At 46.5% G+C, this 15,000-nt stretch overlaps 1 protein-coding gene across 6 annotated transcripts in view; it reads left to right on the forward strand.

Moving 5' to 3' along the window:
• The window catches only part of LOC113806028 (protein FAM13A), a 141,070-nt gene that overhangs the window by 20,103 nt on the left and 105,967 nt on the right, over positions 1-15,000 (forward strand). For all 6 annotated transcript variants that reach the window (XM_070143142.1, XM_070143143.1, XM_070143144.1 and 3 more), the window contains exons 2-8: positions 205-511; positions 958-1,258; positions 2,778-2,894; positions 5,352-5,459; positions 7,336-7,510; positions 12,647-12,856; positions 14,121-14,330. In XM_070143142.1, the coding sequence (XP_069999243.1) occupies positions 449-511; positions 958-1,258; positions 2,778-2,894; positions 5,352-5,459; positions 7,336-7,510; positions 12,647-12,856; positions 14,121-14,330 (1,184 nt within the window). In that variant the 5' untranslated portion in view covers positions 205-448. The remainder of the gene's footprint in view (positions 1-204; positions 512-957; positions 1,259-2,777; positions 2,895-5,351; positions 5,460-7,335; positions 7,511-12,646; positions 12,857-14,120; positions 14,331-15,000) is intronic.

The following is a 15,000-nucleotide window of genomic DNA, read 5'->3' on the forward strand; positions in this document are numbered from 1 at the left end:
GTGGCCTCTAGCCATTAGCTTTATTGTTTCTACCAAGTTTTATCGTACAAATGCTTTTCATTCCTGTCCATTTCTCGAGTTGATTAAGTCATTTGCTTCGGGTGGCCTCGCTATAAAATTCTTCATTTCTACCGTTTTATTGCTCGTTGATTACGCAGCGCCTTCGGTTTTTGAGTTTATGAACCCGTCTCCTCTCCCCCGCAGTCCCCCCAGCGAGCCCCCGGGTGGCGCGTCCCTCGGCGTGTGTTGGTGCAGCGGCTCCGCCTCCCCACCTGTCAACACGGAGTCGCCTGCCGCCTGCCCCTCGCCACCAGGAGCCGCCCCTGGCCCTTGGGGACTGCCCCAGGCGCCCTTTGGACCGTAGACGGGCCCTCCCTCCCGCGGGGCGTCACGCCACTCCTGTAGGACCTCCGGCGGGACAACAAGTCGCAGGAGGTACCAACGCGAAATGCGGCGCCCGTCCTTCTGCTGCGACCAACATGGGAGCGGCGAGACGCAGTGCCAGCCCCAGGTGAGGGTGCGCGGGGTGTCTCGAAGCTCCACTGTGAATCTAATGGCAACTTCGAATGTCATGGGGGCCAGTTAGGTGTCAAAGGGAGTCTAGGGTTCCATAGGGTGGCTTTCTGGCTTTTTCAATGCAAATATCCAGCATTTTCTTTTTATTTGTTTTCCTTGCCTTTCCACTGCAGTAAACATGTTCCCGAGATCCTTTATTAGAGTTGTTATCTCCCAAGTGCAGTAACGATGATAGCAGTAAGATAAATTATTAAGTAATGAGACTGATGGAGAGGAGTACGAAAGACGAAGGATGTCATTTCTTTGGCCTCCCCAATTCCCCTATTCCTCCCCCGTTCTTTGGCTCCTCACCCATACGCATACCTTTCCTTCTCCCTTTCCCTCCCTTCCCCCCTTCCTCCCTTTTTATTCCACCACTAACCCCCCCTTTCTCTCCCCCAGGAGGGCGGCGAGAGCACCCTGGCGCGTGTACGTCGCTTCCTGGCCGTGTCGATGGGCGCGCGGGCGGCCGGTCGCTCTCCAACCACCCGCTGCAAGCACCGCGCCCTCCCCCCGGACCCCCTGCACGCCCCCGCCCACGCCGTGCACTCGCTCCTGGCCGAGATGAAGGAGGCCGGCGTGGGCGTGCAGGGCGTGCTCGGGCGTCCCCTGGAAGACGTCATGGCGGCGCACGGAGAGGACGCTAGTGGGCACGGCGTGCCCGCCCTCGTGCACCTGCTCTGCTGCTACCTGCTCACCCACGGTAGGGATGCCTGCTTGGCTTGCCTGGGCGGTGTGTGTGTGTGTGTGTGTGTGTGTGTGTGTGTGTGTGTGTGTGTGTGTGTGTGTGTGTGTGTGTGTGTGTGTGTGTGTGTGCGTGCGTGCGTGCGTGTGTGTGTCTGTGTGTGAATGAGAGAGAGAGAGAGAGAGAGAGAGAGAGAGAGAGAGAGAGAGAAAGAAAGAAAGAAAGAAAGAAAGAAAGAAAGAAAGAAAGAAAGAAAGAAAGAAAGAAAGAGAGAGAGAGAGAGAGAGAGAGAGAGAGAGAGAGAGAGAGAGAGAGAGAGAGAGACAGAGATAAGGGGGGGGGGGTAGAATGTGTATGTGCATGTGTGCTCTTACATGTGCATGTACATATGTTTGCATTTGCAAGTGAGCGAGTGGGAGTGTAAGCGCGTGTATTTACCTGCTGATTCACGGTGCACTCTTGAACGATGCGGTTTAAGCACACATTCATCTGCTGAATCACAGCACATTTTTTTCTTTTCCTTTTTTTAGCAAGGTGACCTCAGACGTTTACGCATTTTATGTAAAAGTTTTAAAAGGCTTAAAAAAATTCCTTTACAGTGACAAACATAAAAATAATGTATCTAAATGCATATAAGCATAGTCAGTGCTGTAATACTAAAGAATAAATAGATGAATAGGAAAATGCTAGAATAAACAAGTAAGAAAAATAGTGTTGAATAAAAAAAGGAAAAATGGTGTATCTATTTAAAGAAACAAATGCAATAGTGAAGACGATGTGTTAGCGATATATTGGTGATGTATAAGTGATGTAATAGTGATGTATTAATAGCATATTGTTAATGTTAATAACCAATTCATTTAGCAATGTATCAGTGATGTATTAATGAAGCAAGACCGTATTGATTGATTCACTGGCGGCTTATTAAGGACATACTGACGATGTATGAAAAGACATATTGGTGAATCTATTAATATCTTAGGAAAGTATTCATTGATAATGAAGTGGCACATCGACGATTTGTTAAGAACATCTTGATGATGTATTAAAGACCTGTTGGCAATGTATTAATGACCCAGTTGGTGTATCAATTGCCTATTAACAGTGTTAAAATGACCAACCGACAATACATTGATAATTTGATCTATTGGCAGTGTATTACCAAAGATGTATTAATGACCGACTGATGTATGAACTTCTATCCGTTGGCGATGTATGAACGACCAATCCGCGATGTAATTAATAACTTGATCTATTGGCAACGTAACGCCGATGATGTACCAGTAAACCGTGGACGATACGTCAATGACCAGTTGAGGATGGAATCAAGACCTGTTGACGAATGGCCGAACCGTATTCAGTGCCACAGATATCGAAAAGGCATGGGTGCGGATGAATATCTTTATCAACGATCTGTAAACACCCTACTTACAATATATCAATGACCTACCGACTGTGAATTGTATCGACGACGTATCAAGACACTAACGACCTACTTGACCATAGTAAGAGTGATGTAACGACCTTCTTTCCTCAGGCGTGGACTACGACACCCTGGTGAGCGAGGACTGGTGCGCCGAGGAGGTGAGGACACGCCTCCTCCTCGAACGCGGCGCCGCTGGACTCCCCTCGGACGCCCCTGAGCCCCCGCCAGGTGAGGGTGGAGGGGGACGGGCGGGGTTGAAGGAGTGGGAGGTGGTGGTGAGGAGGAGGAGGGGGAGGAGGAGGGGAGGGGAAGGTGATGGGGGAATGTGGGGGAAGGGGAGGGGGAGGGGGAGATGGTGGTGAGGAGGAGGGGGGGGAGGGGAGGGGGAGGGGGAGGAGAGAGGAGGAGGAGAAGAAGGAGGAAGAGGAGAAGGATGATCTTGTTGGTGAGGATGGTAGTGATGATGAGGATGGGGGAGGAAGATGGGTAAGAGGAAGAAGAGGAGTTGGAGTAGGATGATGATGAACATTATTATCAGATTAATAGATTGGTAGATAGGTAGAGAGAGAGAGAGAGAGAGAGAGAGAGAGAGAGAGAGAGAGAGAGAGAGAGAGAGAGAGAGAGAGAGAGAGAGAGAGAGAGAGAGAGAGAGAAACTGACAGATAGAGCGAGGCCCGGAATGAAAAATCAAGTATCTTGCCACTACTCTCTTACAAATACTCTGCCAGGTCTCATTCAGAAGTTATTTTAGGAAACGCCACAATTAAGGTTTCTTGAGTACGAGACTTCAACTTGGGCGTGCAGTGATAAAAATAAAGGTGTAGTTTCAGAGTGGTTACATAATTGGTTCAGGCTCCCTATTTTAGATTTATGTTTTTCTATCTCAGCTCTTTCCATATTCTGAATTACATAGCGTCTGCGCTTTAAATACAAGTGTACGCCGTGTAAAGATACTCTTTGTTTATTTTGATATTTAAACCGTGTGTTGCTTAATATATGCTTCACTGAATAACTTATTATTAGCTTATTAGTTAAAGTTCCTCGGAAAATCACACAGTCATGCTCGGATCTAAAAATAACTACATGTCGAATCTGGCAACCATGCGGTACCATGCGATGACAAAAAACAAAAATAAAAGGCGGGATATACCGGCACCAAAAACCTTATCCTTATGGCACCCAAGAATAAAAACACTACGAAGTGATTTTAGGTCAAGAACATATCTGATAAGCTTGGCACGACAGGGTGTCTCTGCTTGCATGATGGCACTGTGCTCGCTATATTAGCAGACGGGTATTTTTGGCACCTTTTGAAGTCATGTTCTTGGAAGCTTGATGAATTGACTCAACTTGATTCTTGCATGTCACGTTGGCTTTTAACAGATACTGGCATATCAAGAGTTCGTCAGGGCTTTTCCTACAGTAGGCTGTGATATGAATATCTTCTCTTTTTCATGATTAATAAGTTATTGGTGGTTTGTAAGTTGTAATAATCCGTGCCTGGGTTGTCTTGTTAGTGTAGTTTTCTTGTAGTGATTTAAAGATCAGGCCAAGCGGGGAAAATAGCCAAAATTAAGAAATGAACATATTTAATCTAGAGAGAGAGAGAGAGAGAGAGAGAGAGAGAGAGAGAGAGAGAGAGAGAGAGAGAGAGAGAGAGAGAGAGAGAGAGAGAGAGAGAGAGAGAGAGAGAGAGAGAGAGAGATCCCACGCCAGATCAATCCTGCACAGCAACCAACTACGTGCAGTATCTTAGCTAATTAAAAACTAAATGGGTATACTAATTACAACACACAACTAGGCGACAACGAAAGAAAAACAACCTGTGACGCCTATAATAAAACGCAAGGCATTATACACAGACAACGTGATAATAATAGGATTGGAACACATACTGCAGAAATAGTCAGATAAGGAGATTACGTTGTGTATAAAAGGAATACTTAAATTACCACGACACCGAATGCGATCCGATGCCACAAAAACACGTAGTCGCCTCGCTCCTTCTGCTACCTACTGCACGTTCACTTCCACACCTATGAACGGCCACTCGTAACCATACACATTTTGGCGCATTTATCTGATTGAACTATTTGCCGTTGACCACTGACCATTGACCATTTATCATTCTTTCACCATTTATCACTAAGCATTCACCACTAATCTTTTACCATTAGTATTGATCATTGACTATTCACCACTTGCCATTCATCACGAGCTATTCATCACTAACCATTGACCATTATCCATTCATCACGAGCTATTCATCACTAACCATTGACCATTATCCATTCATCACGAGCTATTCATCACTAACCATTGACCATTATCCATTCATCACGAGCTATTCATCACTAACCATTGACCATTATCCATTCAACATTCACCATTAATCATTGACCATTAACTATTGACCATTGACCTTTAATCACTGACCATTAATCATTGACCATTAACCCTTGACCATTGACCTTTAATCACAGACCATTAATCATTAATCATTAACCATTAACCATTAACCATTGACCATTAATCATTGGCCATTAATCATTAATCATTAACCATTGATCATTAATCATTGACCATTAACCATTGACCATTAATCATTAACCATTGACCATTAATCATTAACCATTAACCATTGCCCATTGACCATTCATACCCATTTACCCTCCCCCCCCCTAGGCTCAGACGCGGCCGTGGCGACTGGCCTTCTGCGGCTGTTCCTGGACGAGCTGCCCCACGCGCTCATCCCACCGTCAGCTGCTACCAAGATCCTGCAGCTCCTTACGGGTTAGTCTCTTGAGGATCTCCTTCGCCGGGGTCCTCGTGGCGTTGCTGTGTCCTAATTTTTTTTTCTTTTTTTTTTAAGAGATTCGGTTCATTTATTTTCGTGTTCGTTTTGTTTTGGTTGTTCTGTTGTGTTTTGGATTTAATTTTCTGTTCCTGTTTTTTTGTTTTTTGGTAGATTTACTTTTATCCGGTTTTACCCGTTTTCTTTCTCTTGATTATTTTTTCATCCCTTTCCATTTTTTAAAAATTCTTCGTTTCACATTTGATTTTCGGGTGTATTCTATTTTTCATTCACTTTCACTCCTCATTCTCTTCACCATTTGTTTACCCTTTGTTAATCTTTTTGCTTCATTTTTCCACTCGCCTCTGATTCTAAGAATTTCACCGCGTAAAAGAAAATAATAGTTGTTTTACATTCAGTGGGAAACCTCCCAACCACAGGATTTTTTTCTTTTTGAGCTTAATGAGGTATGCTAGACCTGTGCGTATATCTTTTTTTTAATTATCATTTTCAACGTCACAGTAGTTTTGATTCTCTTTTGGGAATAACGGCAGGTGTGATTGCAGATAAGGCTAGACGAGACACAGATAAGGATGGACTCGAAGACCTATGGCTGTTTTGTCAACGGAAGATTAAAAAATTGAGACTATATATTAAGGAACATTACTTCTTTGTGTGTTGTTTTTGTATTATATTATAATTTAGAATATTCGGTATTTTTTATTCCTATACTAATAATTGATATCGGATTGATATTTTGAGTTAAAGAACATTTTTGTCATTTTTATTTGACACCGAAAGCAAAACAAACATGCAAAAGAACGAAAGAAGGCTGTAGAAAAAATAAAATAACTTCAACTTCTCAAATTCTCATGTTAGGAATCACAACTTCCCTCATAGATCGAAACTTCTTTTGGGTCCAAAGTTTTAATTCTACGGCAAAAGTAAATGGGAATTGATATACAAAAAAAAAAAAAAAGTTGCCCCCTGTTGTTATTCTCGTTGTGTAACCAGACCCAACCCACGGGCATGGGGTTATCCCGTCGCTATCTGTGGCTAATGGAACCGTGGCTTTCTCTTACATTAAAACTGACGAAGTTTTAAGAAAGAAAGAAAATTTCTCTAACATTTAGTTTACTCAATTCAACCTCAAGTAATGTCATTACTCTACCCTTCTCTGCACTGCACTGCATCTCTACCTCTACCTCTTCCCTGTCCTTTGCTTTCCTACCCTACTCTACTCTACCCTACCCTTCCCTTCCCTTCCCTCCCCTTCCTTTCCCAACCCTACCCTACTCTACCGTTCCCTTCCCATCCCTTCCCTTCCTTTCCTTACCCTACTTTACCCTACCTTACCCTACCCTACCCTATCCTACCCTTCCCTACCCTACCCTACCCTACCCTACCCTACCCTACCCTACCCTACCTTACCCTTCCCTACTCTAGCTTACCCTACTCTGCCTTAACTTACCTTATCCTATCACACCATATCCTTACTTTAATCTGTCCTGTCCTGGTCTTTCCTGCCCTACCCTGCCCTACCTGAAGCGACCCTAACCCACTGCGCCCTACCCTGTCATGCCCTACCCAACTCAACGCTATACTATCCTATCCTACCCTACCCTACCCTACCCTACCCTACCCTACGCTACTCCTTACTCCTACCCTACCCTCACCCTACCCTACCCTACTTTTACCCTACCCCCTACCTTACTCACCCCAGCTAAGCCCTATCCAACCCACCTCACCTTAACCTAACCCAACCTTCTCACCCCACCCCGCCCCAACCTACCCCAACCCCAACCCCAACCCCAACCCCAACCCCAACCCAAAGATAAGCAGCTCACCCCCCTGTTCTCGCCCTTCCCCCGCCAGAGCGTGGTCCCGTGGCCCTCCCCGAGAGCGGAAACCTGTGCGAGGAGGCCCTGGGGGTGGCCGTGGTCCCCCGTCTGCGTCGCCTCCTGCACCGCCACCTGCCGCTGCACAGCCTCTGCCTGCTGCGCTACCTCACGGCCTTCATCCACCAGCTGCGCACCAGCAACCATAACACGTGAGTAGAGAGGGGGAGGTGGATGAGTGGGTGAGTGGAGGAGTGGGTAGGGGAGAGGGGGAGGTGGATGAGTGAGTGAATGGGGCGGGGGGGGGGTGTAAGTGAGTGAAAGGGGGAGGGGGGTTGGGAAGATGGGGGGAGTGAAGATGGACTAGTGAAGTGAGTGAATGGGGGAGGGGGTGTTGGAGAAGTGAGGGGGAAGTGGATAAGAAGTGAGTGAATGGGGGGATGAGTGAGTGTGAGGGAATGGGTGAGGGGGTTGGGGAGTGAGGGTGTCAGGAGGTGGATGAGAATGAGTGAATAGGGAGAGATGAAAAAGAAATGAATAATGGTAAGATGGAATTGCAGTGAGTGGGAGAGGTGGATGAGAAGTGAGTGCGGGGTGGGGGTGGATGAGGAGTGAGTGAGGGAGGGGAATTGGGGATGAGTAGGGGAGATGGATGAGGAGTGAGTTGAGGAAAAGAGCGTGTGGGTTAGATGGATGAGGAATAGATGGGGGAGAGTAGTTGTGGGTGAGAGGGGGAGGAAATAAGTAGGGGGAAGGAGGTGTGTGTGAGAACGAGAGGAAGGAGGGGAGAAGGGAGAGGAAAAAGAAGAGAATAGAGTCATTTCGCCCGCCACCTGTACGCCAGCAATCTTAGTATATGTTGGTGAATTTAGTGATAATGATGGTGATGTTGATGTTGATCATGATGGTCATGATGATGATGATGATGTTGATGTTGGTGATGAGGATGATGTTGATGATGATGATGTTGATGTTGGTGATGATGATGGTGATGTAGATGGTGATGATTGAGAGTCTGCTTGAGAGAGAGAGAGGGAGAGAGAGAGAGAGAGAGAGAGAGAGAGAGAGAGAGAGAGAGAGAGAGAGAGAGAGAGAGAGATAAAGAGAAAAAATGAAATAAAGAAAGAGATAGATAGAGAGAGAGTGTAGAAAAAGAGGAAAGAAATAAAGAAAGAGAAAGAAAGAAAGAGATAAAGAGAGAAAAAGAGAGAGTAGACAAAGAACAAAGAAAGCGAGCGCCAAAGGGAAAGAGCGGGAGGCGCCCCCGACCGCCTTCAGAATTCCGCGGCGAGGGCCAGCTGATTCATCGCATCCCCGGGAGACACGCGGTGATTCAAGGATCTGGCTTGCTCAGTCTCGCGGGCGTGGGAACCGCCCACGAGCCTCGCGTGGGGGTAGTTGTGCGGGCGAGGGGAGGGGGGAAGGGGGAGGGTGGGGGTGTGGGGGTGGGCAGAGGGAGAGTGTGTATATATTTTGGGGTGTGTTCGAGGGACGGGGTGGGGAAGGGATGGGGGGAGGGGCTGTTTGTGTGTGAGTGAGGAGGAGGTGTGTTTAAGGGGGAGGGGCGGGGGGGTATAAGTGTATGTGTTGGAGAGAATGTGTGGTTTATGTCCGTAGGCGTAAATGGCTTATCTCTTCTTCGTGAATGTTTCCGTGTGTTATTGTATTTTAGGTGAAAAAAATTCTTTAGTAAATATCTTTAATTAACCCGATTTTTTTCCTTTTTTCCTTTTTTTCATAAACTTTATAATGATGCTCCCTCTTATCTCTCTTCCTTCTTATCGTTTTTGTGTGGATTCTGAATTCTTGGAGAAAGTCATTCGCTTTAAGAAGTGTTTGGCCGGTAGTTCACCCTTTCTTCTTTGGGGAAGGGGAAGAGGGGGAGGAAAGGGGAGGGGAAAAGGGAAGGGGAGGGTAAAAGGGGGGAGAGGAAGGGGAGGGGGGTGGAATGAGAAAAGGGGGGAGAAAGGTAAGTGAAAAGGGAGAAGACAAGGGGAAGGGAAGGGTTAAAGCCTAAGGGAGAGTAGAAAGAGAAGGAAGGGAAGGGAAAGGGGAATTAGAGTAGGAGAGGAGGAGTCGACTATACAGGTAGCAGAGAGGAAAGAGGAGGAAGAAGAGGAGAAAGGAGAGAGAGAAGGAGATGGGGAGGGAGGGGAGAGGCAGAGGTGCGGGGAGGTACAAAAGGCTCTGAGAAGGGAGACGGGGAGGGAGGGGTAGAGAGGAGGGAGGGGGCAAGCTCTGAGGAGGGAGAGGAGAGGGAGGTGGAGAGGGAGAGGGAGGTAGGGGTGCAGGGAAAGGGAGGGAGGCGAGGCAGAGAGAATGGAGAGAGGAATGAGATAGGAAAGTGGGAAAGAAGAGAAGAAAAAAGAAAGAAGCGAGCGAGAGAGAGAGAGAGAGAGAGAGAGAGAGAGAGAGAGAGAGAGAGAGAGAGAGAGAGAGAGAGAGAGAGAGAGAGAGAGAGAGAGAGAGTGTGAGAGAGAGAGAGAGAGAGAGAGAGAGAGAGAGTGAGTGAGTGAGTGAGTGAGTGAGTGAGTGAGTGAGTGAGTGAGTGAGTGAGTTAGGTAAGGCGTCTTACATTAGGTCAAGGGCCGCTATACACACAGACCTCCTCCTCCAGACGCTGTTCAAGGAGAAAAGAGTTTCAAGGCTGAGTCTAGGAGGTCGACCTTCTAAGAGGAGGATGACTTGTGTTGCCCTGAGATGTCTGTTATTGTTATTTTGATGGGATGTTCATTATTTTTTATTTTTTTATTTTTTTATCTAATAATATTGGTAGTGATTGTGATTATTCCTTATTCGTGTTGTTGTTGTTATTATTATAATAATTATTATTATGATTATTGTTATTATTGTTATCATTAGCATTCTCATCATTATTATCATGATTGTTATCATCATCGTCATCATTACTACTACTACTACTGCAACTATTATTATTACTGTTACTATTAGCATTAACAGTATTATCATTATTATTATTATTGTTGTTATTGTTGGTATTATTAGCTGTTATTCATGTTATTATTATTATATTGTTGTTCGTAGAATAATAAGAAAAAAGATCCGCTCTTGTAAATAAAATTGTGATCTGTCGTTCGTTCAGATTTGTAAATATTTGAAAAACAGAATCGGGTTAAGACCTTACAAGTGAGAGATTGCGGAGGAGCCACGTGAGTTGGGGGGGAGGGAGAAGGGCGAGGGGAAGGGGGAGGGGCAGAGAGTTCATTGGAGATTTTAGATGCGATAGGGAGAGGGTGGAGGGGGAAGGGAGGGGTAAGGGAGGGAGGGAGGGAAGGGGGTGAGAAGAAGGAGAGGGAAGGGGTAAGGAGGGAGAGGAGGAGGAGAGGGGTAGGGGGAAGGAGTGGGAGATGGGGAGGGTGAGGGTAAGGGGAGGGAGAGGAGGAAAGGGAGGGGTAAGGGGAGGAGAGGAGGGAAAGGGAGGGGTAAGGGGAGGGAGAGGAGGGAAAGGGAGGGGTAAGGGAGGAGTAGAATGAGAGAGGAGTGGAGAGGATGAGGTAGTCGGGGAAGGAGAAGGAGAGGGGTGAGGGGAGGGAGAGGGGGTAAGAGGAGGAAAAGAGGGAAAGGGAGGGGGAAGCAAAGGAGAAGAAAAATGAGAGAGAGAGAGAGAGAGAGAGAGAGAGAGAGAGAGAGAGAGAGAGAGAGAGAGAGAGAGAGAGAGAGAGAGAGGAGAGAGAGAGAGAGAGAGAGAGAGAGAGAGAGAGAGAGAGAGAGAGAGAGAGAGAGAGAGAGAGAGAGAGAGAGTTATACTAACAGAAAGAGATAATAGTTATAATGTTGATTAAGGTTAGTAATTATCTCGATTATCATAACGATAGTTATTACACATTATTAAGATGAAGATTATGATGATAATATTGATAATGATAATAAAGATGATGATAATGAAACTGATGATGATGATAGTAATATTGATGATAATATTAATAATATGTAGTACCAATGATAAAAGATTCCGGTATGAATGATGAAAGACAAGAATTTTATATTCTTAGTAAGAGTCACATGACTTTAGAAATTCCTATAGAAGAGAGTCCCTTTGTTACCGAAGATAAAGAGTTTTTTGTTTCTTTCCAGTATTTGTATTTTTTTTCTTTTCTTTTCTTGTCTTTATCGCATATGTAGTTTTGTCATCTTTATTTTTTTTTTTATCGCATATACAGTTTTGTTATATTTATTACGTTTTTCTTTTTTATCGCATATATAGTTTTGTCATCTTTATTTTTTTTATCACATATAAAGTTTTGTCATCTTTATTTTTTTAAATTTTTTATCGCATATATAGTTTTGCCATCTTTATTGACTTTTTTATCACTTATATAGTTTTGTCATATTTATCTTTTTTTCTTTTTTCATCGCATATATAGTTTTGTCATCTTTTTTTTTCTTTTATGTAGCATATATAGTTTTGTCATCTTTATCTTTTTTTTCCTTTTTTCGGTACCATGACATTTTTTTCAGATACACTTAAGAGTTCCATGACGATGAGACTGAAGCTTGAATGCGTTGGGCGTAGATGGGCGGCTGGGCTGGCAGACACGCACGGGAGCTTAGACGCAGGAGCACCCACACGCAAGCACAGACGCACGCAGACTCAGGGACACGCACACACATGCACACACACACATCTACACACACACATACAAACACACACATCCACACACACACATACAAACACACACATCCGCACACGCATACATCCACACATCCACACACACACACAGACGAGCACTATATACATACAGAAATAAAGTGTTATACTCTATTTACTGTACAGTACAGTGTTTTACTCTTTTTTGTACTCATTTTTTCTTTGTACATATGTATATTTTTATGTTTGTGTGTATGTGTAACCCCCCCCCCTCTTTCCTCATTTCGTTAGAAGAACACGCTCTGACTTGTTTCTGTGACTCACGAAGCCTGACCAAAGTCACTCAGGATCGTATTGCAATCCGGTTTAGACATCCGCCTGTGCGTTTGTTTGTTTTTGTTTCGGCTGCGTTTGTCTTGCGTGTAGGTTGACATGGGTGTGGGGATGTATGTGTAGATGTGTGTGTGTGTGTTTAGATCTGTATGTTTATAGGGTAATTATGATCGTCTGTGTGTGTATTCAAGATGATTCCATCATCACCATCACTAGCATCACCATCACCACCGCCACCACCATCACCATCACCACCATCACCATCACCACCATCACCATCACCACCACCGCTATCACCATCACCATCACCATCACCACCATCCTCTCTTACGCAACACCCGACCCACCCGGCAACTCGCGTCCAGCTGACCTCTAGCGCCTCTCCCTCCTCCTCCTCCTGCCGCAGATGCCCCGTGCCCGTGTCCGCGCTGAGCAGGGTCCTGGCGCGCGTGATGGTTGCTGCCGGCGACGACAACGGCGGCCGAGGCGACGACGACGACGACGACCGCCGCCCGCAGGAGTCGCAGCCCCGCCTCGCCAACCGCCTGGGGGAGATCCTCATCCTGTGCTACAACGACATCTTCCAGAACACCGACGACGACGGGGATGATCTCAGGTGGGTGCACGGGGGGTAGGGGGTGTGAGGGGGAGTATGGGGTATGTGGGGTTTCAGTGCGGGGGGAGGGGGAGTGGTGGGCAGGGGGTTTAAGTTTTTTTTTTACTGTCTGTCTCTGCGCCTCTCTCTTTCTCTTTCTCTTTCTCTCTCTCTCTCTCTCTCTCTCTCTCTCTCTCTCTCTCTCTCTCTCTCTCTCTCTCTCTCTCTCTTCTCTCTCTCTCTCTCTCTCTCTCTGCACTTAATCAATCACTCATTCTCACTTCCCTCCCCGTCTCTCTCCTCCCCTTCCTTCCCTTCATTCTCACCAGTTTCTTTTCCCTCTTTTTTATGATCCCCCTCCCCCCGTCCTTTTACTCGCGCCTTGTGTTTTATGGAAAATATTTACCTCTAGAAGGGAAGTCGACGTTCCACTTCAGTTCATAAGCCTTATTTCTTCACATTTTGTTCACATGATATTGGCGTCCACACACATACATTCTGTGAACGCTCTCTTGGCGTGCACTTCATATACGAGTGTCACAGTTTCAGCCTTGAGGAGGAGGTGAGGAAGTGTATCATGTATCTTGCTTCTCAGCTTTCTCCTCCTCCTCCTCCTTCCTTCCTTCCTTCCTTCCTTCCTTCCTTCCTTCCTTCCTTCCTTCCTTCTTCTTTCTTTTCTTTCTTCTTTACTTCCTTCCTTCCTTCCTTCCTTCCTTCCTTCCTTCCTTCCTTTTGCCTTTCTTTCTTTTTTCTTCGTTCTTGCCTTCATGCATTATTTCCATCCTTCTTTTGTCCCTCCTCTCCTTCCTTCTACCCCATGTTCCTTCGTCCATTCCTCATGAAACCCTCCCTCTCCTCCTCCTTCCATAATCCATCTTCCTTATCGACATCCAAGCCTGCATTATATCCTCATCCTTATTTTCTTCTCCCTCCCCCTATGTGCACAGAGGCAGGGTGAGGAGGTCCGTCTCCTCCTGCGCCTCTTCCTTTTCTATTTCCTCGTCGGTTCTTCCTTCTCTAGTTCCTTGGGATCCTCCTCTGTTTCCCCCTATCTTCTTAATTCCATTTTTTTCTCATAAGCTCTTCACTCTCTTTCTACTCTTCGTTCTGTTTGCTTCTGCTCTCTTTATCTGGTTAATCTTTATCTTCTTTCAGTTCCTCCTCCTCCTTTCCCCTCTTTGATTCCTCGAGTTCTCCCCCTCCTTTCCGCTCTCCCCTTCTTCCTCCTCTAATTCTTCCAGTCCCCCACCCGCAGCCTCCTGACGTGGCCCCTCTCTCCCCGCAGTGACAGCGTGAGCAGCCCGAGCAGCGTCGGCGAGTGCGTTGGCGACGGCGACGAGGACGACGACGACGAGGGCGACACGACCACCACGGACACGGACGACTTCCGCTCGCCGCCCGTGTCCCCGCAGAAGACGGCGCGTCCCAGGGGCACCGCGACCTCCGTGGTACGACCTCCGCCCCTGAGCCTCCACCAGCCACCCATGTCGCCAAGGTGAGTACAGGGCGAAGGCGTATGATTCTTATTGATTTTTTAAATCTATTTAGGTGTGTAAGTGTAGGGGGATTTTTTTTTGCGCCATTTGATTACACTCTTCTTATATTTCGTTTTTTATCGTGTCGTCATTGGTCTTTTTCATCTCTTCGTCTCTTTCCTCCGTCTCCTTTCTTCGTCATCCTCCCTCCCCCTGTCCTTCTTTATTTTTTTTTCTCCTCCCCTTCTTTCCTATTTATTTTCTCCCTCTTCCCCTTCCACCGAGGTCTTCGCATCAAGTACTCCGTCTGCCCTCAGCGTTGACGCAAAGTGGTTTTGGCAAGAGGGTTGTGCAAAAGGAACGCAAGGCCACGTTTAGGGACGCGATACCCCCCACCCCCCCCCAACTATCCCTCCACCTCCCCCATCTTCTCCCCCTTTCCCTCCTCCTTCCTTTTCCCCCTTTTTCTTTCCCTTCCTTCCTTCCCCTCCTCCCTCTTTCTTTCGGTTCTCTTGTTACTTCTCTTTCTTTCCCCCCCTCGCTTCACCCTCTCCTCTCCCTCCCCCCTCTTCCCCTTCGCCCAGCCAGATGTTGTCATGTTGGCAAGGTGTCAGGGCAGGTTGTCAAGGGGTAGTGGAGGAGGGGGGGAGGTAGGGTAGTAGGGGTGTGAAGGTGAGGCCATGCTATCGC

Source organism: Penaeus vannamei, chromosome 30 (genome assembly GCF_042767895.1).
Source record: "Penaeus vannamei isolate JL-2024 chromosome 30, ASM4276789v1, whole genome shotgun sequence".
Classification (NCBI taxonomy): domain Eukaryota; kingdom Metazoa; phylum Arthropoda; class Malacostraca; order Decapoda; family Penaeidae; genus Penaeus; species Penaeus vannamei.